Source organism: Camelus bactrianus, chromosome 22 (genome assembly GCF_048773025.1).
Source record: "Camelus bactrianus isolate YW-2024 breed Bactrian camel chromosome 22, ASM4877302v1, whole genome shotgun sequence".
Classification (NCBI taxonomy): Eukaryota; Metazoa; Chordata; class Mammalia; order Artiodactyla; family Camelidae; genus Camelus; species Camelus bactrianus.
In genome coordinates, this window is record NC_133560.1 from 26,160,868 (window position 1) to 26,185,723 (window position 24,856).

At 41.6% G+C, this 24,856-nt stretch overlaps 1 protein-coding gene across 6 annotated transcripts; it reads right to left on the reverse strand.

The window, feature by feature from the left end:
• Positions 1-7,121: 7,121 nt before the first annotated feature.
• On the reverse strand, positions 7,122-21,979 carry ZNF558 (zinc finger protein 558). 6 transcript variants are annotated; one of them, XM_074350841.1, is made up of 10 exons: positions 21,621-21,979; positions 20,719-20,808; positions 19,472-19,634; positions 15,559-15,605; positions 14,437-14,526; positions 13,762-13,829; positions 13,009-13,135; positions 11,369-11,464; positions 10,793-10,875; positions 7,122-10,304 (listed from the first exon to the last, which is right to left on the reverse strand). In XM_074350841.1, exons 5-10 carry the CDS (start codon positions 14,465-14,467, stop codon positions 9,522-9,524), a joined length of 1,188 nt encoding a protein of 395 aa, XP_074206942.1. In that variant the 5' UTR covers positions 14,468-14,526; positions 15,559-15,605; positions 19,472-19,634; positions 20,719-20,808; positions 21,621-21,979; the 3' UTR covers positions 7,122-9,521. The 6 variants fall into 6 exon arrangements, with proteins under 6 accessions (XP_074206942.1, XP_074206941.1, XP_045360031.2 ...); XM_074350840.1 differs by having other exon boundaries at positions 13,762-13,850; positions 21,621-21,975; XM_045504075.2 differs by lacking the exon at positions 15,559-15,605.
• Between the last annotated feature and the right edge of the window lie 2,877 nt (positions 21,980-24,856).

Sequence of the window (24,856 nt, forward strand, 5' to 3'; positions counted from 1 at the left end):
ACTTAACTGAGCACTGTCAAAATTTTAAATGCAGAAGAACACTGCAAGAAATGAGGCACTCTGAAACAAAATCATGGCATCAAATTTCATAAGTGACTCAAACGGCAATAAGTTCTATTTACAGTGCATTCTGGAAAGGCATGCGTAGCGACCTAGAACAGCTCGGCCGGTGGTGAAGGCGTTGGCAGGAAAGGGCATCACAGAAGTGTTCTTTTGAGGTGATGGACTGTCACCATCTTTTGGTGGTTAGAATAGTATGAATAGATACTCAAACTAATTGATAGAAAACAAACAACAAAAATGCTTTCTCGTCACTAAGAGAATGGTGAACTCTGCCGAACCTTGATTTTACACGTGCAGCGGTTACTTCCACCACCCCGTGGCGCTGTTTAGGAAGAACTTAAGGACCAGGAAGAAGGACTCAGTCCTCACCAAGCCTTTCTTGAAATCCCGTCTTAATTTGGGAAATGCCCTCTAGGGCTGCACCTGCCCTCACCTCACAGCAGGAGTGGGGAGAGAGGGCTCCCAGGTCTGTCTTTTGAGTTTAAGTTAGGCTGCTGGGTCAGATCTCTGGAAGTAACATGGTTCTGAACCATAAAGGTATATCCCCCAGTCTCTCCAAGGGGGTCTGCCCGGGAACACCCTGATTCATGAGCATCGGCATCCTGTCTTTTCCAGGGTCACCTGGAGGCCATTTCCAGCTCTGCATTTCCTCTGCATTGCCTGCCTCCTGGCAAACGTCTTTAGCAATCCACACCTGTGCCCCTCTGGAAGAGTCCTCTGTGGCAACACCAGGGGGCCATGAGCTGAGAGGGTGGAAGAAGCAGTGGTCGAACCCATGCCGTGGGTACGTGGCCCTCAGCTGCAGCAATCCCAGCTGTCCCATACTCATCTCTACTTGCTTACTTACAAAATACTTAAAAATCTACCAACTTCGGGGAATCAAAAAGATCTAGACTCTGACCAGTAACAGGCACTCCGTTAGTGTCACCCTCCCCACACGCCTACACCACAGGGGCTCTAGCAGCTGCCTCATGCCTTCAGTCTCTAAACCACTCATGATGGCCATAAACCAGGGCATTCTGGTGCAAGAACCTTCCTCAGCCTGGTGCCAAACACAGTGAGAGCAGCCACTGCTGGCAACAGATACCGTCTTTCTGGAAACCGAGGTTCTCACAGACCCTGGGCTGAGCCAATGTAGCCTTGGCTCCTCCTTTCCATTTTGCCTTGGATCATGATGTCCAGACCCTTCAGGCTTTTTTTTTTTTTTTTCTTTCATCACACAGGCCCCCTTATTGAAAAGATAATGGTACCTACAGAATAGAGCCAAAAATGGGACCTCTGGCATATCCCAGCTACGGGGGAAGTGTGTTCCCCTGCCTTCTGAGTAATACAATTGTTCTGGAGGAGGTCACCCTTTTCTAGACTTGCTGTCCTTTTGGGGGAGTCCCTTGGGAGCACACGAAGGGAGAGTCCATATACTTTATATGTGCTGCTGCCACCACAGCTGATGCGAATCTGTTGGAGAGATGCCAAGTTCTGTCCCCAGATCAAACAGGACATCCCTGTCCCTGATCAAAGGCTGCACCCAAGCATCAGCTCAGTCAGTCAAATTCCAGCAAGCGTGCCAGCACTACAGGATGCCCTGGCCAAGAGTCAGAGTCACCTGTGCACCTTCACGGGTCCCCTGGCCATTGCCAGTGATCTTGCTGTCCAGTCCCACCAACAGAGACAAGAACTCTTTATCTAGCACCTTAGCACTCCCTTTGGAATAAGGAGCTCTGCGGATATCTTGCCTCACAATTACCCAGTCAAGTTCAACTCTGCACGTGTGAAACCTCAAACTGCAGAGGCATATTTCAGTATGCTCAAGGTGATTAATAAACTCATTTCTGAGACAACGCAGACCTGATGGTAATAACCTTGGCCCTGTCGGCCCATGAAATATGAAACCCTTGAGAGACCTCTACCCTAAAACTCTAGGCAGAATGCAGGGGATCCCGCTCCTCTGCCATGGCTAACTTAGTGACCGACTAGTTTACCTAGTAAGGGAAAAAGTGCCACCGGCAGTACAACCGATGGACAGAATTCCCAGGCTGAGTAAGGGGTCCCTGCAGCTGATGGCAAACAGTCCTACAGGGTCCCTTGGCCCCTCGGCAGGGCTACTTGCTATGCTCTGACCAGGGTGTATACTCACATAGACTTGTTACTCACTTGTATTAGACACACCGCTGATGGCCAAAACCCGAGGGCTCACCAAGACACTGATGTGACCTATACTCAATTTCTCAAAAAACCCCTTGACACTGGGCTCTAGAAAAAGAGGACCCAGTGGGACTTCTACCCTTTATGACCCCAGGCTATACCCTTCATGGAGGCCAACTCTGGCTTCCTTAGACAAACTGTGCTAACTTCTAAATAAGTCTTCCTGCTGTTTGAGGCAGTCATTAGACCCTCAGCCTCAGTGTATGGGACCCCTTACGTTGTCCTGGTCCTCAGGCTTCCTGACACCTTATAAATAAATACTTTTCTATACCAGACATTTTTGTCGAATGGTCATTCTCACGGGCCGTCTGTTTATTGTAAGAGTGTCCAGGGAGCAAACACTCTAATAGCCCACCCCGAGGCATTCCTCCTGCCACCACCTAGACTGTACCCTGGATGTCAGTATGTCATCCTGGGCACTGTCCTTCCAAACACCCCCTGGCCCTTCCCAACACAAATGGGCTGGTTCCCTCCAGCTGGACTCCTTGTCATGGGAGTCACTGGCACTGCCCAGGGCACACGTGATGCCATTCAACAAACTCACACCACCGATTCCAATCAAGAAATGGCCGAAACATTCTGAATACACGCAGCAGGCAGGTAAAGTTTTAGTGGCTTTCCAGGAAGGGGAACTCCCCGGCAGCCATGGCGGCTGATGACGGCTTGGCTTTAGACTATTTACTGGCCAGCCCGGGAGAATTCTGTTCCCTTAAAGGATTGCTTGGTACACGTGGGGGTAGACAGAATGGCAAAGTGCCACCAGTAACACAACAAATGAGACAACAGATGAAAATAACCAATGACATTACTAAAGTAACTGAACTGAGTTCTGGAACTCCACTGACGTATCTTCCCCGATCACTCCAACACCCTAGGATGACTAGATCTGAATGCTTTTTCGCGGCTTCCTCATCTTAATTACAACGTGTTGCTTGTGCTTTTCACATGGCTACTCAAATTCTTGTAAGATGTGGCATAATTCAGTCAACAATTATCAGGAGTGAATTTCAATGAAGACACTGACTCCATTTTTGATGTCTGACTGTTAACCTGGCTTTAGGCACCCATTCACTCTGCCCGGTCTGCAACTAAGTTATAAACATAGGCACAGGCCCCTTTTCCTTTTGTGCTAGTGGGTAGGAAGGGCAAACTTTGAAAACCTGAACTCTCAACCCCTTGACACATTTAAGGCCCAAACTGCTCGCTCTCCTCTTTGCTCCGGCCACCTGAACCCGCTTGCACTTACTCGCCTAAAACCTGCCTTTGTGTAACGAACCTGGAACAGAAGCCACTCGAACCAGTAAAATGTAAGAACACATAAGTTTTATAAATAAGTTGCTTGAGAATAAATAATCGTAATAGAAAGATGGCTGGAAAAAACCCCAAATCTTAAAGATTTAACCAAACACTTCTACATAAAACACGCATCAAAGGATAAGTCTGAAGAGAAATTAAAAATACTTCAACAAAGATGAAATGATGACATCAAAATGTGTAGGATGCAGTGACAGCAGTGCTGAGGTAGAAGTGTGTAGTTATGAAGCTGCTGTACATCGAAGACTTAATAAAATAATTCTAAGGGAAAAACAGTTGTCCTCTTCCACTGACAACTTGTGGCACTTTTAATTTTTAATTTTGAAGTAAAGATTTTTCTAGTTTTATGAGATTATCAAGGTTTGAAGTGTGTATATTAATGATATGACTTAAATGTTATGAAATTTTGACCGCATTAACATTATTTAACATCCATCTCATATAGTTAGCAAGAAAAAAAGTGGTTTTTTTTTTCTTGTGATGAGAATTCTTAGGATTTATTCCCTTAACATCTTTCATTTGTATCATCCAGCAGTGTTAATTATGGTCATCTGGTTTATATAATATCCAGTTTACAGAATAAACTATTCAAACACTGAAACTACTTTCTGAAAGTTTTAAAATCCATCTGCTAGCTACACTTATGCAAAATGTCATCTTTTGAGTGATCTCCTGTAATAAATTAGCAGTTACAGCTTAGGATTCCAAATCCTTTCTCCACATCATTCAATGACACGGTTTTAGTCACAATGATCCATTTCATACATAAATCTCGTAAGTTCGCCAGAACTTTTCATATATATCTGGAAGTTTATTATAGGTATTGGTTTATAGGGTTATGAGATGGAGAAATCCCGGTAACTGCCATCTCCAAGCTGGAGAACCAGAAAACCTGGTGGTGTAACTGAGTCCAATCTGATGGCCTGAAAACCAAGAGATGTGTTGTCCAAGAGCAGGAAAAGATAGATTTCCCAGCTCAGGAAGGAAGAGTGGATTCACCCTTCCTGACATAAAAGTTGTGAAACCATACAGGGTTGTTTTATATAGCCAGTATCCATTATACTTACTTACGATCTGTTTCTTGCTGATGATCATTCCTCAAGTTGTGTCTCACATGGAATCATTTTTCTTCAGCCTGACACTCGTTAGTGTTGCCTGAAGTATAGTTCTGCCACCGATTCATTCTTTCAGCTTTCATCTTATTAACCTACTGTTGGAACACATCTTTCATTTGTCTTCAGTTTCAAAGAATATTTTTCTTAGGTCACAGATTTTAGATTGGAGGGTTCCCTGCCCTCCATTCAACCCTTTAGATGTCAAATGTCATTCATGGCCTTCTCGCTTCCATAGTTTCTTCTGAGATATTATCAGTCTTACTGATGCTCTTTTGAAAGCAGTGTTCTTTTTGTTTGGTTGCCTTGAAGATCTGCAACTTTTCTTTCATTTTCTACAATTTGTCCATGTTTCCTCCATTTTCTTTAACCTATGATTCCTAGTTATTTTGGGTCCTTGTCTAGGCAACTCCCAATATCTGGATTGTCTCTGGGTCGGCTTCTATTGATTTATATACTTATAGTTGAGATTTTTTTCCTGCTGCTTTGCATGGCTGGTACTCGTTTCTTGTGTGCTGGGTCTTGTGAATAATCCTTTGTAGCAGCTCTTAATTACCTTCCTGTAGAGATTAGGTTTTTAAACAGTAATATTCACTCTTTGTGGAGGTTCTATTCTATAGGTTTGGCAAATGCTAGAGTTGTGTATCCATCAACACAGTCGCGACTGGACGTGACACACACACGGACATCAACACAGTCAGGACAGAACAACATCATCACTCTCAGACTCCTTTGTTCTGCCCCTTTGCACTCATCGCCCTCTCTCACTCCCTGCCCCTGGGAACTACTGCTTTGTTGTCCTTCCCTAGAGTTTTGCCTTTTCCAGGACGCCATACAATAGAATTATACAATAAATGGCTTCTTGTCTCTGGCTTCTTTCACTTGGCAAAGCGAATCTGACTTAAATTTAGGTATGTTACACACAGTGCAACGTACAGATCTCGGGGTACAGTTCAGCACACTTCGAAAAAGGCAGATACCTATGTAACCTATACTCCTACCAGGATACAGAACATTCTCCTCACCCCATGAAGTTTCCTCCTGTCCCTTCAGTCAACCCCTGCTCTTCCCGCACCTCCTCCCTCACAGCCTGATGCTTAGATGCAACCACTGGTCTGATTATTTTCCTATCAGATTATTTTTGCTTGTTCTTGAAATTCATACAAATGCAATTGTACAGTATTTACTCTTTTGAGTGTGGCTTATTTTGCTCAGTATAATCCTATTATGAATTTCAATTAATTCATAATAAAAGATGAAACAAGTATACAATGCTTCCTGAATACCAGGGAGCTTCATAAGTGCTTTACATATGTTAATGAATTGAATCCTTAATACAGTTCTACAAAGTCAGCACTCTTATTGTTCCCATTTTACAGATGAAGAAACTCTGGCATGAAAAGTTTGTCACTTGCCTGAGATAACTAACTCTAAAGGAGAGAACCAAGATTAAGCAGAATAAGAGACTGAGCTGTGGTAAGTTAAAAATGAAGACTACCCCTGATCCCAGCGGGAGTTCTGGAACTGGGGTGGCCTTTCATGGGCGTCTCACGTTGAGGCCAAATAACTTCCATCCCCAACTCGTTCTACTCCATTCACACTGCGCTCTGTGCTGCAGACCTCTGCACGCCAAGACTGCTCCTGCCACACAGATTCACTTGACTCACTGTCCCAACCCACTAAGAGCTCTATTCAAGTGCGCCTTAACTAAGCGGCTTTTCCTTCCTATTCTGCACAAGACAGCAAGACCCCAGTCCCCTGTAACTATCTTATGCTGCTTTAGTGTTCTGCATTATGCTTGTAACAACACATTTTCTTGATTTTTCTATAGAAAAAGTCATAAGGATGTTAAGTGTGGCAAAACTTGGGTTTCACTCATTGCTATAGATGAGTATAGTGTCTCAAACAGAGCCTGACATACAGAATATACTCAATAAATAGGCTAGTAGTTAAGAGCATAGACTGTCTGGATTCAAATCCGGGCTCTACCATTTACTAGCCAGTGAACTCAGGCAAGTAATATACGTGTACCACACCAGTTTTCTCATCTGCAAAATGGGATAATAATAGTACACTTTTCTTAAATTTATATCAAGTACTCAATAAGTTAATATCCATAAGGCATTTAAGAGTGCCTGGTCTTTGGGAAGGGCTGTATAAATGTTTGACCATTTTTTATTGTATTGAAATACTTTGCTATGAGAAAATACGGTCCCTAATTTAAAAAGAAAAAGAACAATTCACAAGATAATACCTAACCATGTGTGTATTTACATTATATCAAAACACATAAAGTATGACTGAAGCATTGTGCTGTACACCAGAAACTGACACAACACTGTAAACTGACTGTACTTCAATAAAAAAAGGTTAAAAAAAACCCCACAAAAAAAACACATAAAGAAAAAATGACAGAATTACCAAAAAGAATTGGTTAATCCATAACCACGATGGAAGACTTTAATACACATCTAAATTCAGTTTGAGAGGAAAAAGCCCTTAACGTACACACTGTACCTGAAAACACAATTAGCTTGAGTTAATGGGAATATACTCTATAACCAAAAATTAGAAAATACACATTGTTTTAAAAAAAAAACCTGGAGCATTCATAAAATCTGACCAACTAATAATATTACATTCAGCTGGACATTAACAGAACACCACCTCAAAAACAACCTCACTCCCCACAAAAAAGTCACTGGTGTTTCCACCAGTTAAGAGGTTGCTTCTAATCATGGAAGAAGTCTAGGAATCAGCAGTCCACAGCTGACAGAGCCCATCTCTTAGAGAGCCCAGACCACTGTCATTTTTGCCACACTGGGGTTTTTGTCATCATGATCGAAATAAAGCTCTTCCAACTCTAGGCCTCGAGTTTATGTTCAAGAGAAGGAATAGGGAAGATGAACAGGAACTGGGTGAGGCTAACAAGCCAGACGATGTCTCCCCCAGTTACTTCTACCTGCTTCTCCTGCCAACAGAGTCGGACAAGGCCTCTCTGGGCTTCAGGGATGCCTCCAAGGCTGAGTATTTTCAATACTGCTCATCCACAACTTGGAAAAACTGTTTTTCTTTTTTAAGAAAATAAATAGGGGCGAATGGACATTGAGAAAGAAGCTAAAAGTAACCACCATACTAGGACAGAAAGATTAAAAAAAAAAATTAGGTCCACTTACTTGATAGATATGCCATTAAATCAGAAAAAGGCAAATAGCAAATATAGTCTAATTTTTACTATGATTAACTAAATCAGTCAGGAGATATTCAGAAATACCTTAATGAATATGCAATGTATCAGTATTTTTAGAGTAAATGATAATAAACATCTTACATACAAAACTATGGAACATAATTTAAGGTTTATTTTAGTGTAGGGCTATAGACACAAATCTTTATATGTAAGCAAAAGACTGAAAATTAATAAGCTAGTCCCCCACTCTAAGAATGAGATACTGATAAAGGTAACCCCACACTTGTAACATTTACACTTTTCATTCCCAGTTCAAATTACTCTGCGGCCACTCAGAGAAGAGCTGAGACCTCCTCCCCATGTTAAGGACAGTCCCAAGGTTCCCCTTCCATGGGACTTCTCACAGGTTAACCAAGACAGGACTCACCGAAAGCTTTTCCAAAATTAATCCCCTCACAGGTTTCACATCCAGGAATTTCATACTGTTCCTAAGGTAAGAGGTACAATGAAAGGCCTTCTCTCGTTCTTTATTCTGCAGTGAGTTCTCACAGTTTAAGGATTGTGGGGGAAATGGAAGGTGTGCCAATGCTGACGACATTCAGTGGGACTTTCTCACCAGAATAAATCCTCATTGTCTCTTACCAACTGAGAGAACACTGAAGGCTTACCCAGCAACTGCACTCGGAGTCTCTTCACCTTCTGCTCAGTAATGTAAGTGCCGGTGCTACAGGGTTTTCCACGGTCCTCATATACGTGTTCCTCTGCAGAGATTCCTCATGTGTGTTCTAAGGGGTGAGTGCCCTGAAGGCGTTTACATTCTGATGATACTCACAGGATTTCCCCCTTAGTGTGAGCTGTCACACAGCTCCCTAGATATCATCACTGCTATTCCCTAATACGTAATCCTCTGTGCACATTATGGTGAGTCTGAGCTGAAAGCTTATCACCAAGATTGGACTCAAGAGATTTCTCTCAAGAGTGAATTAACACAGGAGTTACTGAATATTACTCCATATTCAATAGACTGAAAGAATGGGGGGTCTCCTGAAGGCCTTTCTTCAGTGCTTTCATGGCAACCTTCTCAGACGGTTCCCAACAATCTGTCTCCTGGTACTCACACTATGCATGGCCTCATCCCGCAAGGTCTCAGGACTGGTCTGCGTGACCAACACCATAAGGAAGAAGTGACAGCATGTGCTTCTGAGGCTGGGTCATAAAAGACAATGTGGCTTCTGCATTAGCTCTTCTTTAAATCAGATGCTTTGGGAGGTGCCTGCTTCTACATCATGAAGATACTCAGCCCGGTGGAGAGTCCTAGACAGCGAGAAAATGAAGGTTCCCTGCCCACAACCAGCACTGACTTGCCAGGCATGTGCACGAGCCATCTTGGAAGTGGACCCTTCAGCAGTAAAGACACAGATGACTGTAGCTTCTTTTGACATCCTGACTACAACGTCATGAGATCCTGAGCCAGAAATGCACAGCTAAGCTGCTTCCGAATTCCTGACCTACAGCTAAGAAACGTTCGTTGTTTAAAGCCACTATGTTTTGAATGGAAATCTGCCACGCAGCCACACGTAACTCAGATAACAAGTTGTCTGAGAGCTAAGCGATCAGTGAACGCTTTCCAGTTACTGCAATCATATCCACCTATTGTGGATTCTCTTGTGCACAGAGAGGTACGAGTTAGTGGTGAAAGATTTTCCACAATGATTACACTCATAGGGCTTTTCTCCAGTGTGAGTTCTCACGTGTTTCTTAACAGCTGACAGATTATTAAATGCTTTCCCACAGTTACTGCATTCGTAGGGTTTCTCCCCGGTGTGAATTCGCTTGTGCACAGTAAGAGAAAAGCTACTGCTAAAGGATTTCCCACACTGGTTACACTCATAAGGTTTTTCTCCAGTATGAGTTCTCATGTGCTGCGTCAGATAGGAGCTCTTCCGAAAGGTTTTCCCACAATCGTTGCACTCGTAAGGTTTCTCCCCTGTATGGATACTATTGTGCCCAGTAAGGGAGGACCTCGTGCTGAAGGCCTTGCCACACTGATTACATTCATGGTGATTCTCCCTCGTATGAATTCTCTTGTGGCTTTTGAGGTTACAACTGGTGCGGAAAACATGAAAACATTGGTTACATTCATAGGGCTTTTCTCCAGTGTGAATTCTCACATGCAGTCTAAGGGATGAGGGGTCGTTGAAGGCCTTCCCACAGTCATTGCATTCATAGGGTTTCTCTCCATTATGTATTCTCTTATGAATAGTAAGGTAAGATCTACTGCTGAAGGATTTTCCACATTGATTACAGTCGTAGGGTTTTTCTCCAGTATGAATCCTTTTGTGCTGAGTAAGGTTAGATTTTGTGCTGAAGACTTTAAAACACTGATTACATTCATTGAGTTTCACTCCAAGATGACTTCTTTCCTGTTAAGAGATGAATGAAAGCTAAAATTTATAATATTTTAAAAATACACAATGCTGCCACACAAATTCTCTCTCCCAAGAGTTCTGTTATAATATCATAACTGATGTTTTGGCTGTCTATTTTAAATGCTTGTTATATGGCTTCTGCCCTCCTTGAGCTCTTAAAAGTTAAAGAAGATAGATGCACTGCCACAAGTCCTGATCACATTCACAGAGCATTTTCTGATAAGTTTAAGAACATTTCATGTTTTGACAGTCACACTTTAAGAAATAATTACTTGTGGACACTCTCAGCAAAGAAACAAGTCTGGAGCTAACTTACAGTTTTCACCAAATGTACAACTGGTTTAGTTATCTCTCCTGAGACACCATTATCTCATGTGTATATGACATTTCCCTTTAATTACTTTCCTATTTATTTTGTGGCTTTTCTAACATACGGAATTCTCCTACTGTGAAAAACCAGAAATCACCCATGTTAGTCTTACCACTTTCACACCATTAGAATGTCCTTTTCTAAAAGCATGCTTCTTAGGAGTTAACCATTTGGCTTTAAGTACAGTCTCCAAATCTGAAACAAATTGAAAAGAAATTTAAGTTGATGGAGAAAATAAATACTCAAATGCACACACGAGGGATTAGGGTTTTTGAGGAGGTTTGCAATGAAAGAGGCATGCTTGGGCAATTATAGGTATTAAAAAAGGATTCTAAAAGGATTGAGATTGATCAGAAATTTACAAAAGGAAGAAGTATCAGGAAGGCAAAGTAGGAAGGAACTGGATAAATAACTCGTATGAGACTTATATTTAAAAAGGAAAAGAGACATGTCACTTTTTTTCTTCGAGTCCAAACGAAAGTATGAGATGTTAAACATAAACTTTAAAAGGAAAGAAAGAAGGTGCACGAGGAAGCTCACACCAAATGTTCTTGACTGTCTCTGTCAGAAAAAAGGACATTTTACAAAGTTCCCCGACTGGCATTTCCTGATGTAATACTCCCATGCCCTGAATCACTGGCCGGAGCTCTTCCTCAGAGACTACTCCCCATATCCACCTAGTGCTCACCTGGACTGGTGCCTGGGAGAATTCCTCTCTCCTCTGCCATCACCTTGTCTTCTTGCTCCAACTGGGAGATCAGACTGGGTTTATCAACATGATACCCTATTTATGGAGAAAAGACACGTAGTAGGGGACCGTGCAGGTGACAAGCAACTTCATGAAACTGAAGCCAACAATCCTGAAAATGTGCAAGTGTGGCTACTGAATTTAGTAAGTCTCAGGAAACAAAAATACAAGCAACCTGATTCAATACCAGGGAGATAGGTCAAATATAGTACCAGAGTCCATGGCCAAGTTTAAATACACACTTCAAAGCTATAAAGCTTTTAAAAGTCAGGGTAAGAAATAAATACGCAGTTCATTAGGGAAGGCATTAAAGAGAAAGCTCTATGGTGCTGGGACAATTGAAAGCATGTAAAGGAATGAAGTTGATACCTTCTCTAAACCATATAAAAAATTAACTCAAAATAGATACAAGATTAAACTGAAGAGCTAAAACTAGAAAATTCCTGGAGGAAAACAGAGGTAAATTTTCAAGACCTTGAATTTGGCAATAATTAGGTATGATACCAAAAGAACAAGAAAGAAAAGAAAGAAGTACATACATTGGACTTCATCAAAATTAAGACTTCGTGTATCAAAGTACAGTATCAAAAAAACAAAAATATACCATAGAATGGGAGACATCATTTGCAAATAGGGTCTAGTATTCAGAATATAATAAACCTCTACAATCCAAGAACACAAAAGATAAACAAACTAATTAAAAAATGGGCAAAGAACCTGAAAAGACATTTCTCCAAAAACAATACACAAATAGCCAACAATTACATGAAAAAATGCTCAATGATTAGTAGTTAGGGAAATGCAAACCAAAACAGCAGTGAGAACAGGGAGATACCACTTCATACCCAAGGGGACGGCTATAATCAGAAAAACAAGTGTTGGAGAAGATACAGAGAAATTGGGACCGTTGTAAACTGAGGCTGCTGCTGAAAAAAGTTTGGCAGTTCCTCAAAAAGCTAAATATAGTAATATAAAACCCAGCATTCCATTCCTAGATATACACCCAAGAGAACTGAAAACAAGTGTGTAAAGAAAGACTTGTACCCAAATATTCAGAGCAGCATTATTTACAACAGCCAGTAAGTGGAAACCACCCAAATGTTTACCAACCAATGAATGGATAAACAAAATGTGGCATATCCATAAAATGGAATATTATTCAGTAATAAAAAGGAATGAACAATTTGCTATAACATAACTAAACCTTTAAACATTGAGTCGATGAAAGAAACATATAAAAGATCAAACATTTTTTAACTCCAATGATACGAAATGTTTTGAATAGACAAATCCATAGAGATAGAAAGCAAATTAGTGGTTGCCCACAGTGGGGAGTAGGGAGGGTAATGGGTACTGACTATTTAATGGATACAAGTTTCTTTTAGAGGTGATGAGAATGTTTGAAATTAGACAGTGTTGATGGTTGCAAAAACCTGAATATATCAAAAGCCACTGAAATGTGTACTTTAAAATGATGAAAATGGTGGATTTCATGTTATATGAATGAGAGATACCTCAAATTTTAAAAAAGGCTTGTTACCTGAATCATTAAATAAATGTAGGAATGATGTCAGGCTTACCAAGCGACGCCAGGTTCCTGCAGTTCTCCAGCATCACATCCCTGTACAGTGTTCGTTGAGAAGGGTCCAGCAGGGCCCATTCCTCCTGGGTGAACTCCACAGTCACATCCTCGAAAGTCACCAAGTCCTGAACCATCACAAACATCGTGGTTTAGCCAAGGACCACCCCCAGCACAGCTGACAGGAAGAGAGCCAAGGATGACAGGCGAAGGAACGGTGAATCCAAAGCAGAAGATGTACTGGTAGGGTTTGAGCTCTGCTCTCAACTGCTCCTAGGCTCAGCCCCGAATGCCCATCTCCTGTCTACTTATGCTCACTCCCAAGGTGCAGTGGCCTCTAACACACAGGTGATTTTCTTTTCCAGTGAGTTTGTGAAATTCTGCAATCGAATTCGCCTCAATCTCAAAGGTTGGGTACATGCCTAGGACACTGCAGAAATTAGAGAAATACTTGGTAAATGTATGAATGATGCCCCAATGGCCATCATCAACTGTTTAAGTTTAGGACACAGTCATGTCTTTCCTTAATTTCCCCTTAAAACTCCCAGCAGAACATGATGTAGACAGTGACCCTGGAGGAAGCCCTGCGTTGTAGGAAATGCTGATGTATGCTGACACTGTTTGGGCTGCCCTGAACTCTCCCTTGGATGCCTGAAGACCTGATTTGGCTCTGAGACTCCAGGTCACTGAAGGATAACAAGTCCAACTTCCGGTCAAAGGAATAATGATTTGGAAAAAGGAGTATCTGGCTCACCTGTAACCAGCTTGTCAGGAAGCCGTTAGCCAACCCGTCCTGCTCCAGGTATCCTTTTGGAGGAGAAGCTGGGTACAGGGAAGACTGAGCTGGAGAAGAAGAAATGTCACAAGAATCCAGGCTCGCCCCCTGTTCTCACACTCACAGATCTGGAGGGTTCCCCACCTACTTGTGATTGACTGTATCCCAACACACACACACACACACACACGCCCCACCTACTTGTGATTGACTGTATCCCAACACACACACACACACATACACACGGCACACCCAGCTTCCATAGGAAACCAGAATAGAGCACAGTCTCATGCAGGGCCAGAAAACAGGGCCAAGGATCTTACTGCACTGGAGGGAAAGATAACTATTTCCATTTTGCAGATGAAGAAACTGAAGTCCCAAAGGACACCACTGTTATTTTTGTGTATAGAAAGTGTATAGAAAGAATTCAAAGTATAATTCAAAAGCTCTCACACATTCAGCACACAGGTGACATCTCCTCAGATACTCAAACCAGCTAAGTCCCAAATCCCAAGAACCACAGAGCCAGGCACAGTGACCTTGGGGCTCCTGGGGTAACATGCCTGCCTCACCTGCTCAGCCCCTTCCCTCTACCCGCTCTGTGGTGCAGGGGCCTTTAATATCTGGACTCTGAGGGCTGGTCCCCAAACTCACCACAAGTAGAGGACAGAACCATGGCCGCCATCTTGTGACTCAGACAGTACGTTCCTCCTCTTATCCCCACAGTGCACTCAGGACAGGGCTCTGGAATACATGGGAAAGCACAAAGCATCTGCAATCAATCTCCCTCTCTAGGCTACTGAGGACGAATCTTTCTTAGCTTTTCCACCACGTCCTCCTTCAAAATGTAATGTATTTTAATAGTGGGCCTTTATTTTGCTTAGCAGGTGGTGAACTCAGGACCACATGATCATAAAACTTGTCCTCCTCTGCCCACAATGGTGGCTACTACTCCACCCGCCTTAAAACCTCCGCTTGGCTGAGCCTCAGGGCATATTCTTCCCATCCACGTGGTTGTCACAAGCACATTCCCAGTGACAATCCCTTATTCACTGCAGACTCTGGCCCCTGACTCCCATTATTCTTTCAACCTCCCGTCCCACCTCACTCGGATGGCGTTAGGGCATATGGGGTGACCCTCACGAGTATTACACACCTGTCCCCACTACACCTTGGCCACACAATTCCCTGGGCACCACCCTAGACGTTGTCATCACCCAACGCAATTCTGCCATCCAGAACAACAGGTCAGAAATCCCCCTCTCTGGAGCCAACCTCCTAAACTTCGACCTTGTTCATTCATGGTTTTCTTTCACTGTATGTATTCTTCTCCCACACACAGGACTCAGCCCACCCAGTCCCCTACTCTCCTGCTAGAGCCACCTCCCCTCATTCCATACTTACCCCGCTTGGATCTCACTGTCCCTCATTTCAACAAATGTCCTTATCCCCACCTCCCCCTTTCTTCTGGCCCAGCAGAACTCCAACCAGGCATGACTCTAATCATCTGTCTGCTCCAGCAGCCTCACAGATAAATTTTACCAAACAGTCAAAGAAGAACTAATATCAATTCTTCTCAAACTCATGCAAAAAATAGAAGAGGGAATTCTTCCAAACACAGTTTACAAGGAAAGTATTATCCTGATATTGAAAACCAGGCAAGGATACCACACACACACAAATTACGGGTTCACATCCCTAATGAACACAGATGTAAAAATCCTCAACAAAATTTTAGCAAACCAAATTCAACAATAAATTAAAAGGATCATATACCCTGATCAAGTGGGATTTAGTCCAGGGATGCAAGGATGGCTCACCATCTGCAAATCAGACAACATAATACACCACATAAACAAAATGAAGAATAAAAATCATATGATCATTTCAACAGATGTAGAAAAAGCACTTGACAAAATTCAACATCCATTTATGATAAAAACTCTCCACAAAGCAGGTATAGTGGAAACATACCTCAACATAATAAAGGGCATATACGACAAGCCCATAGCTAACATCACACTCAATGGTGACAAGCTCAAAGCTTTCCCCCTAAGATCAGGAACAAGACGAGGATGCCTACACTTTTGCCACTTTTATTCAATATAGTACTGGAAGTCTTAGCCAGAGCAACTAGGCAAGAAAAAGAAATGAAAGCCATTCAAATTGGAAAGCAAAAAATAAAGCTTTTTCCCTATTTACAGATGGCATGATTTAATATATAAAAAACTCTGAAGACTTCATTAAAAAAATTTTGAATTAATAAACAAATTTAGTAAAGTTGCAGGATACAAAATCATTACACAAAAATCTGTTGTTTCTTTACACTAATAGTGACCTATCAGAAAGCAAAATTAAGAAAACAATCCCACTTGTAACTGCATCAAAAAGAATAAAATACCTAGGAGTAAATTTAACCAAGGGTGTGAAAGATTTATATATTGAAAACCATAAGACATTAATGGAAGAAACTGAAGAAGACACAAATAATAGAAAGATATTCTGTGCTCATGGCTTGGGAGAATTAATGTTATAATGTCCATACTACTCTAAGCAATATACACATTCAGGGCAATTCCTATCAAAATTCCAATGATATTTTTCACAGAAATAGAACAAACAATCCTAAAATTCCTATGAAACCATAAAAGCAATCTTGAGAAAGAACAAAGCTAGAGGCATCACACTTCCTGATTTCAAACTATATTACAAAGCTACAGTAATTAAAATAGCATGGTATTAGCATAAAAACAGACACATAGATCAAGGAAACAGAATAGAGAGCACTGAAATAAACCCACTCACATGTGGCCAATTAATTTATGACAGAGGAGCCAAGAATATACAATGAGGAAAGGACAGTCTCTTTAAAGAACAATGCTGGGAAAACAGGACAGCCGAATGCAAAAGAATGAAACTGTACCACTATCTCACCCTATACACAAAAATTAACTCAAAATGGGTTAATTAAAGACTTGAACATAAATCCTGTAACCACAAAACTCCTAGAGGAAAATGTAAGCTCCTTCACATGGGCAATGATTTTTTGAATCTGACACCAAAAGCAAAAGTAACAAAAGCAAGAACAAACAAGTGAGACTACATAAAACTAAAAAGCTTCTGCACAGCACAGGAAACCATTAACAAAATGAAAAGGCAATCTACTACATGGAAGCAAATAATTGCAAATCAGATATCTGATAAGGAGCTAATGATAAAAGTATACAAAAAAATCACACAACTCAATAGCAAAAAAAGAAAAAGTTAGATTAAAAAATGGGCAAAAGATCCCAATAGACATTTTCCAAAGATGACATACAGATGACATGAAAACACGCTCAGCAACAGATACAGGAAAAAATGCTCAACATCATTAATCATCAGGAAAATGTCAATCAAAACTATAAGATATCATCTCACACCTGTTAGAATGGCTACTATCAAAAAGACAAGAAATAGCAAGTATTGGTGAGGATGTGGAGAAAAGAGAACCACAGAGCACTGTTAGTAGGAATGCAAACTGGTGCAACCACTCTGGAAAGCAGTTTGGAGGTTCCTCAAAAAATTAAAATAGAACTACCATGTGATCCACCAGTTCTACTTCTGGGTATTTATCAGAAGAAAACAAAAAACACTATTTAAAAAGATACAGATAGGGAGGGTATAGCTCAATGGTAGAGTGCATGCCTAGCATGCATGGGGCCCTGGATTCAATCCCCAGTATCTCCATTAAAAATAAATAAATAAGCCTAATTATTCCACCCCCAAAAAGGCTATAGATATATCTCCATGTTTATTGCAGCATTATTCACAATACCAAGATACAGAAACAACCTAAGGATTCATCAATGAATTAATGGATAAAGCAACTGTGGTATACATACAATGGAATATTATCCAGCCATAAAAAGAATGAAATCTTGTCATTTGCCACAACATGGATGGACCCCGAAGGCATTTTGCTAAGTGAGATAAGTCAGACAGAGAAAGACAAAAATAGAGTGATCTCTCTTATACACAAAATCTAAACAATAACAACCACAACAAAATCAAGCTCAGAGATATAAAGAACAGACTGGTGGTTGCAAGAGGTGGGGGATGGGTAGGTGGGAGAAATGGGTGAACTGTGGGTTTTTTAAAATTTTCAATTGAATTAAAAAAATTTTTTTAAAGAAAGAAATGTTCTATATGTCTCTGTCCAACATGGCAGGTACTAGTCACATGTGGCTCCTTGAAATGTGGCTAGAAGGACTGAGAAAATCAATTTTTTAATTGCATTTTTCATTGGTTTAACTGAAATAGCTACATGTGGCTAATGGCTAATGCAGTAGACAGTCCAGCCCTAGACACACTCAGGTCTGACTTCTTCTGGCTTGTGGAGAAGGGGCCCTGTGAGAGGCAAAGTGGGGTGAAATGGGGCCCGGGTGCGGGGAAGGCTGCGGGTTCGCACAGACAGCAGCTGGGAGCACAGTTTAAGTGTCCTGTGCCATCTGACAAATGCACATGTGAATGGAAACGCCATTACACTCTACAGTTCTAAACTCCCAGGTATCTTCTTTCTACTTCTTTCCAACTCCACAGCCATCACGTAGGCTTAGGGAACAATCATCATACTCCTAAACTTCTCCCTAACATTGCCCATCTTGCCTCTCAAGTCTTCATTCTTAATCCTGAAGTCCATTTTAACCCACGTGCATAGGTCAGTCAGCCTTCTGCTCACACCTCTTCGGTGTCTTCCCACTGGTCTCAGAACAGAGTTCAAAGTGATGCCTGATCTGGTCCTGCCTGCCCACCTCTTCAGTCTGGCTCACACCCCTTTCCCTTGGTTGGCTTGGCTCAGCCACCCCTGTCTTATCAGGTCAGGGAGCACACCAGGCTCTCTGCTGCAGAGGCTGTCCGCATACACTTCCCTCTGCCTGAAATGCTCGGTTGAGCCCTACAACTAGTGAAATCCAGTCCCGACTTTAGCTCTTTCACACAAGCATCAGTTCTTCTCAGGAGGGCTTCCCTGTTCCCTCAGGTTGAGTCCTCTGTGCCAAGCTCTCCCATCACTCTCGTCTTTAATTGTTTGAAATCCAAATTCCCTATTAGAATATAAGTTCCACAGAGGCAGGACAAAGTCTTTTTGGATCTCCAGGGTCCCTATGCATCTGGCCCAGGGCCTGGCTCATGGAGATGATGAACCATCCTGGTTTGCCTAGAGTCCTAGTCCTAGTTTTGTTAGAACAGGCAGATAGCTAGATATGAGCAGAGAAAGGGGGGCACGGCCCAAATGGCAGGAAACCATACATCTTGTAAACAGCAGGGATCCTTGGGCAGACAAAGAAAAGCAGGAACTTCTGGACTGACAGGAAACCACTATTTTGGGGTGACAAGGATCCTAGAGACAGACAAAGAAAGGTGGGAAAGGGTAGAAATCTCTGGCATCTGAATGTAACCTTTTGCTCATTATGCCCTCGTTACAATAAAATTAACCTTGTAAATAAGAAGTACCCATTATGCACCAATGTCATGACACTTTCGATCAAGACTAAATGACAAAAAATCCCTCTTCCCCTGGGTAAGGTGGAGCTGGAATTAAAATCAGGAAATGTGACCCCAAAGCCCTTCCTCCCAATGAATATTTTGCCCATTCATTTTCACACTTCAAATAACCAACTTGCCAAAGAAACTCAGTGCCACTTCTCACCTGAGTCTGCCCGTTCTCCCCTTGAGAGTGTTCTATCTCTTAATAAATCCTTGCTGGGACCACTCAGTCTTGTCTCTGAATTCCTTCTGTGATGAGCCAAGAATCTGCTCTCTGGTAACAGTTTGGACCCTAAATGTCCTATGTCCTGGCAAACCCCTCAGTCCTAAATAAAAGAGGAAGGTTGGTTGTGCACTCAGAGAATATCTACTGCATGACAAGCAAACATTCCCCTTAAGAATGTTACAGGAAAGATAGAGTGAAAAAAGGCACACACATAAGCATATGCAATTAGTAAAACCCAACAATTAAACATAAAATTATTCAATATGATCCTCCACAAGATCAATCACCAGACTGTTATTTCAGAAAAGTTTACAGAAACAAAGTTAATTGTTATTAGAAGCCAAGGTGTAGAGCACAATCTTTGGAAACTACCGCCCTAGCCTTCAATCTGTTAGTTGTTGCTTAGTATTCCTCCAAGTGATTTTAAATCTCATTAAAGAGGAGAGGGTATAGCTCAGTAGTAGAGCACATGCCACGAGGTCATGGGTTCAATTTCCAGTACGTCCGTTAAATTTAAAAAAACAATAATAAAGAAACAAACAAACAAACCTAATCCCGCCCCCAAAGGAACACAAAAAATAAAAATTGAAAAAATCTCATTGAGAAAAAACAAGACCAAACAGAAAACACTTGCTCAAAATACATCTGGTTGCTGGTCAAGTCATTTTTAAACTTCTGCTACTAATATAAATAAGTTCAAATTATTTTTCGCCCATGTGCCCCTGTATTTTGAATCTTTGTGGAGGATTCACAGGGCTTTCAAAGTCAAACTGAGCGGGATCTGAGGAACGCTGCTGAGTGTTCCTGCTAGTCTTTAGTGGGGTGACTTATGATACCACATATACACGTAAAAAATTTATATATTTATACTTATATATAAAATCCTGAATTTTTTAGTAGTATGGAATACAAATAAATCTGTATTTGTTTTACTTATTTATATTTACATGTCTGTTTAATGTGTACTTATTGTACATAACTGTATTTACTTAATTATTTACACACGCATAACCACACACCTTACTATCTTTCCCTTGAATATAATCCATCAAACATAAATAATTTTTCTGAAGATATCCTCACTCTTAGCGACAAGCTGTGTTTACAATCCGAGCACAGGGAAGGCCTATTAAGCAGTTCTGCGCAGCAGAGGCTGCTGGAACCTGTTGTTTCACAGTACTCACCTGGTCACACAAACCCACGGATCAGTGAAGACAGGGGAACCTGGAGGCTTGTTTCAACTCAAACTTGAGCTCCAGAGATGCTTTACTTGCCTGGGGTTAGGGGAGAAAAAGAAAAAGGGTATAAAGATTTCTTTTGAGGCCTTTTATAGGGCATACATAATACAGTTGCTGGATGGAAAAGCCACACTACTCCCTTTTTTGTATTAACTGTATTGATTTAACGTAATCGTTGGCCATGACTGGATTTTCCTGATTCCTGTCCAGCCATCTGCTCCCCAAGCGGGAGAAAGCAGCTTCATGCGGTGTGCGTTTGCCTTGCTCAACTTACTTGGCTGGACAGAGATTTGTTTGCTGACTCCCGACACTTTTAACACGACTTGTCACTCAGGGGCGCTAAAAGTGACTCCTCTAACCTTTAAGCTCCTTCAGGGCTTTGAAGATTTTAAAACCCTAGAGCAAGATTTCCAAACCTCGGCACTATTGATAATGCTTTGTCACGGGGACCCTTTAGTGCACAGGAGGATGTCCAGCAGGATCCCTGGCCTCCGCCCACTAGAAGCCACTAGCAGCCCCTCCCATTTGTAACAACCAAAACAATGCCTCCAGAAGTGACTAAAAGTCCACTAGGAAGCAAAATCACACCAGGGAAAGGTGATGGGGAGGGGCTTTCTGAGGAGTGAACGGCGGCGCCCAGAGCCAGGAGGAAATGGAGGCTATGGGCCGACCGCGGGAACAGCCTGAGGCCCCCAGGAGTGAAAACGGGGCTCACGGGGAAGGGGGAGGGACGCCGGAGCCCGTGACTGGGGTGCCCCAGGCCCATGCCCCTCCCTGGACTCCTACGGGAGCCCCGGGACTGCCCGCCGCTCACAGAGTCCTGTCCCTCGCTTTGAGGCCGAACGTACCACGTGAATCCCGACCCCCGCGGAGAAGACACCACACAGCGTAGGCAGCCACCTCGCAACTCCTTCCTCAGCACCACCCCGCACTTCCGCTTCCGGTCTCGGGCAGACAGCCCTGGGCTTCAATTTCCGGCGCCTGGCCGACGGGGACAGCAGGACGCCGTGGGGCTCCGGGTTGAGGCGGCTGTGGAGTCGGGCGGGACGGGAGGGCGGGTACCTTGCGCCCAAGTCTCGGACCAGGTGTTCTAGTTAGCTGAGTGCAAGGCTGGGCCGTCAGCTGCGTCAGCACCAAGGACTGAGACCACTTATAGGAGCGGGGCTGTGGGCAGGTACCAACTTCTGGGCGGAACCATGCCTGGAGGGCAGGGCTGTGGGCGGACACCAGTTCCGGGACGCGGCTGAGGGCGGAGCTATGGCTGGGTGCTGGACCTGGGGGGCCGTGCTAGGGCCTGACGGTGGGCGGAGACCAATTCCGGGGCGTGGGGGTAAGGCGGGGATGGGGCTGGAGTAGGCAGGGCGGGCAGGACGTTGATAAGAGAGTCAACTCCAGGGACAGGGGTGAAGGCGGGGCTTTCCATGGATTTCCCGGACTGTACAGGTAGAAGGATGCTAAACAAACAACTTTTTCCATGTTCGCAGGAACCCAATAAAACGACATACTCATATTTAGGAGTGTGCGTGTGTGTGTGTGTGTGTGTGTGCGTGCGCGCACAATTGCTGTTCTTAATTTTTTTTAATTGGATGATATATTCACATTTCTCGTTAACTTGCTGTCCCAAGCCAGTAGATAGGGATCTAAAGCTATTTCATTTTAACTTGGGGGGGGGGGTGTGCTAAGTCATAGATACACACATAGAAAATCTTCAAACAGTGGTGCAGTCAGTAGAATATTCTCACTCCCATAACCTTCCCCAGTCCTTTTGCCCAGAGATAAATATCGTTTTCTCTTCTAACCTTCCATATACAGCCCCTCCATATACAGTGTATATATGTATGTACAAGCCCAAGAGGGGTGTCCCCAAGCAAAAACTGAAGCTGATAAATTGTCTTATGCATCTGAATCTACTGAAAAGAGATTTAAATTTATGCTGGAGAGAGATGAACCAATGATAAACTACTGATAGGAATAAAACAAAGAAACCAGGGAATTTTACCATTTAAAAGATCCAAAGGAAAAAGTGAGAAAGAAAATATATTCATAATATCCTACCTGATCTGCCTCTGAATCAGATTCATGTCATGAAATGGTGAACATTTATGTAGTAAAACAGTAGACACTGACTTTTGATTTATCCTTATTTATTATATAATTATATTGGGCAATGGGAATTACGTTTTAAGATAGCACGAGAACTACATGCTAATTTTTTCAGAGATGAAAGTAATTAGAAAAAGAATCAAAAGCGGAAAAGTGAAAAAGCTGTATAGGTAGCTAATTTAGAAATATAGAATTACAACCAGAAAAACAAAGAACTTGTTTGTGGGAGTCAGAGGAAAGACTGGGGGATGTAGTTTTTCATAAGGCTTGAAGTATTTACTTGAGATATATGTGTATAGACACACACAAACACCAAACACATTCCAAAGGGATCATCAAATTCTAGGAAGAATTTATTTTAAAAGGTTCACTTTGTGTCCATCAAGAGACAACTGGATAGAGAAGTTGTGGTATATTTATACAATGGAATACTACTCAGCCATAAAAAATAATAAAACCATTTGCAGCAACATGGATGGACCTAAAGATTGTCATTCTAAGTGATGTAAGGAGGAAAGAGAAAGAAAAATACCATATGGTATCACTCATATGTGGAATCTAAAAAAAAAAAAAACCCCACAAACAAACTTACTTATAAAACAGAGACAGACTCATAGACATAGAAGGCAAACATATGATTACCAGGGGGGTGGGGGTGGGAAGGGACAGATTGGAAGTTTGAGATATGCAGATACTACTGTATATAAAATAGATAAACATGTTTATAGCACAGGGAACTATATTCAATATCTTGCAGTAACCTATAATGAAAAAGAATATGAAAAGGATTATATGTATGTATATGTATGACTGAAACATTACACTGTACACCAGAAATTGACACAACATTGTAAACTGACTATACACTCTAATTTAAAGAAAGTTTAATTATGGGAAAAAAGTATAAAAAAGAGAAATGTCTGAAATTAATATTCAAATCTCCCACCTCAACATAGTAAAAAAAAGTAGGAAAATAAACTTAGAGCAAACAAAAAGAAGATACTAATAAACATAATAAAAAATCAATGAATTTTAAAGAAGTGCAATGGAAAAAGTGATACAAAACATAAAGCAATATGAGAGGAAATAAAATCCTTAAATAAATATGTACCATGTTTATTAATGCTTATACTCTTGTAAAGAGTTCATTTTCACCCAAAGTACTCGAATCAAAGTAATAAAGTTACAAGCAGAATCTAATTTTAGACAGTAAAGACACTGATTCTCAAATTCACAGGAAAGGGAATGTTTCAAGAAAAAAGTACGAACTTTTCTGGAGGAAAAAAAGAACTATGAGGGAAAAAGTGAAAAGAGGAATATATCAGATACTCTCTAAACTTTGTTATTGAGGGGAAAAACCCAACAAACTGAAGAGGAAAAAAGGTAATCCAGGTTGTGTCAACCTCATGTATATATATGAAAGTTTAGAATTTAATGAAGCTGCCATTTCATGTAAGTTGGAAAATGATGATTTAAAATGACTTAAGGAGAATGCATTACAACTTTTAAAAGTTGGCTAACTACTGCTTTCAGAAAAAAACTAAGCCAAAATAAAAATTTTTAACTCTAAAATATCTAAAATAAAACATGGGGAAATGAGATGTAACTTAGATATTTTACCCAATTAAGTTTTTGCACTCACTGCTAAGTTAATAAAACAAAACAGAGAAGATACAATAAAGAATAATTTGAAAAGTTCTTAGTTATAAGAAGTGGTGGGATAGAGGAGTGGCTGAAGCAATAAGGATGTGCTTACTGTATACTTAATGATGGAAGAGGCTAGATTCAAGTGTAAAAGCTTTGAGGACAGCCATTAAAATGAGACAGAATGCCTACCTGTAAGTCTTGATGACTGAGGGTAGTTGTACACAGAGACTCCTAAAACAAGAGGTGAGAATTTCTTGATAAATAGAGGTAAAGCAGTTTTAGAATGAATAAACATATACTATTATGTATCTGACTGGTTTATTGTTTAAAAGCC

Excerpts from the sequence above, each read along its gene's own strand:
- ZNF558 (XM_045504072.2), bottom strand. The coding sequence starts at position 14,467 with ATGGCGGCCATGGTTCTGTCCTCTACTTGTG. Across the intron at positions 13,136-13,761 it reads TCCTGACAAGCTGGTTACAG|GACTTGGTGACTTTCGAGGA; the intron begins GTGAGCCAGATA and ends GTGATGGTTCAG. Across the intron at positions 11,465-13,008 it reads CAGGAACCTGGCGTCGCTTG|GGTATCATGTTGATAAACCC; the intron begins GTAAGCCTGACA and ends CTCCATAAATAG.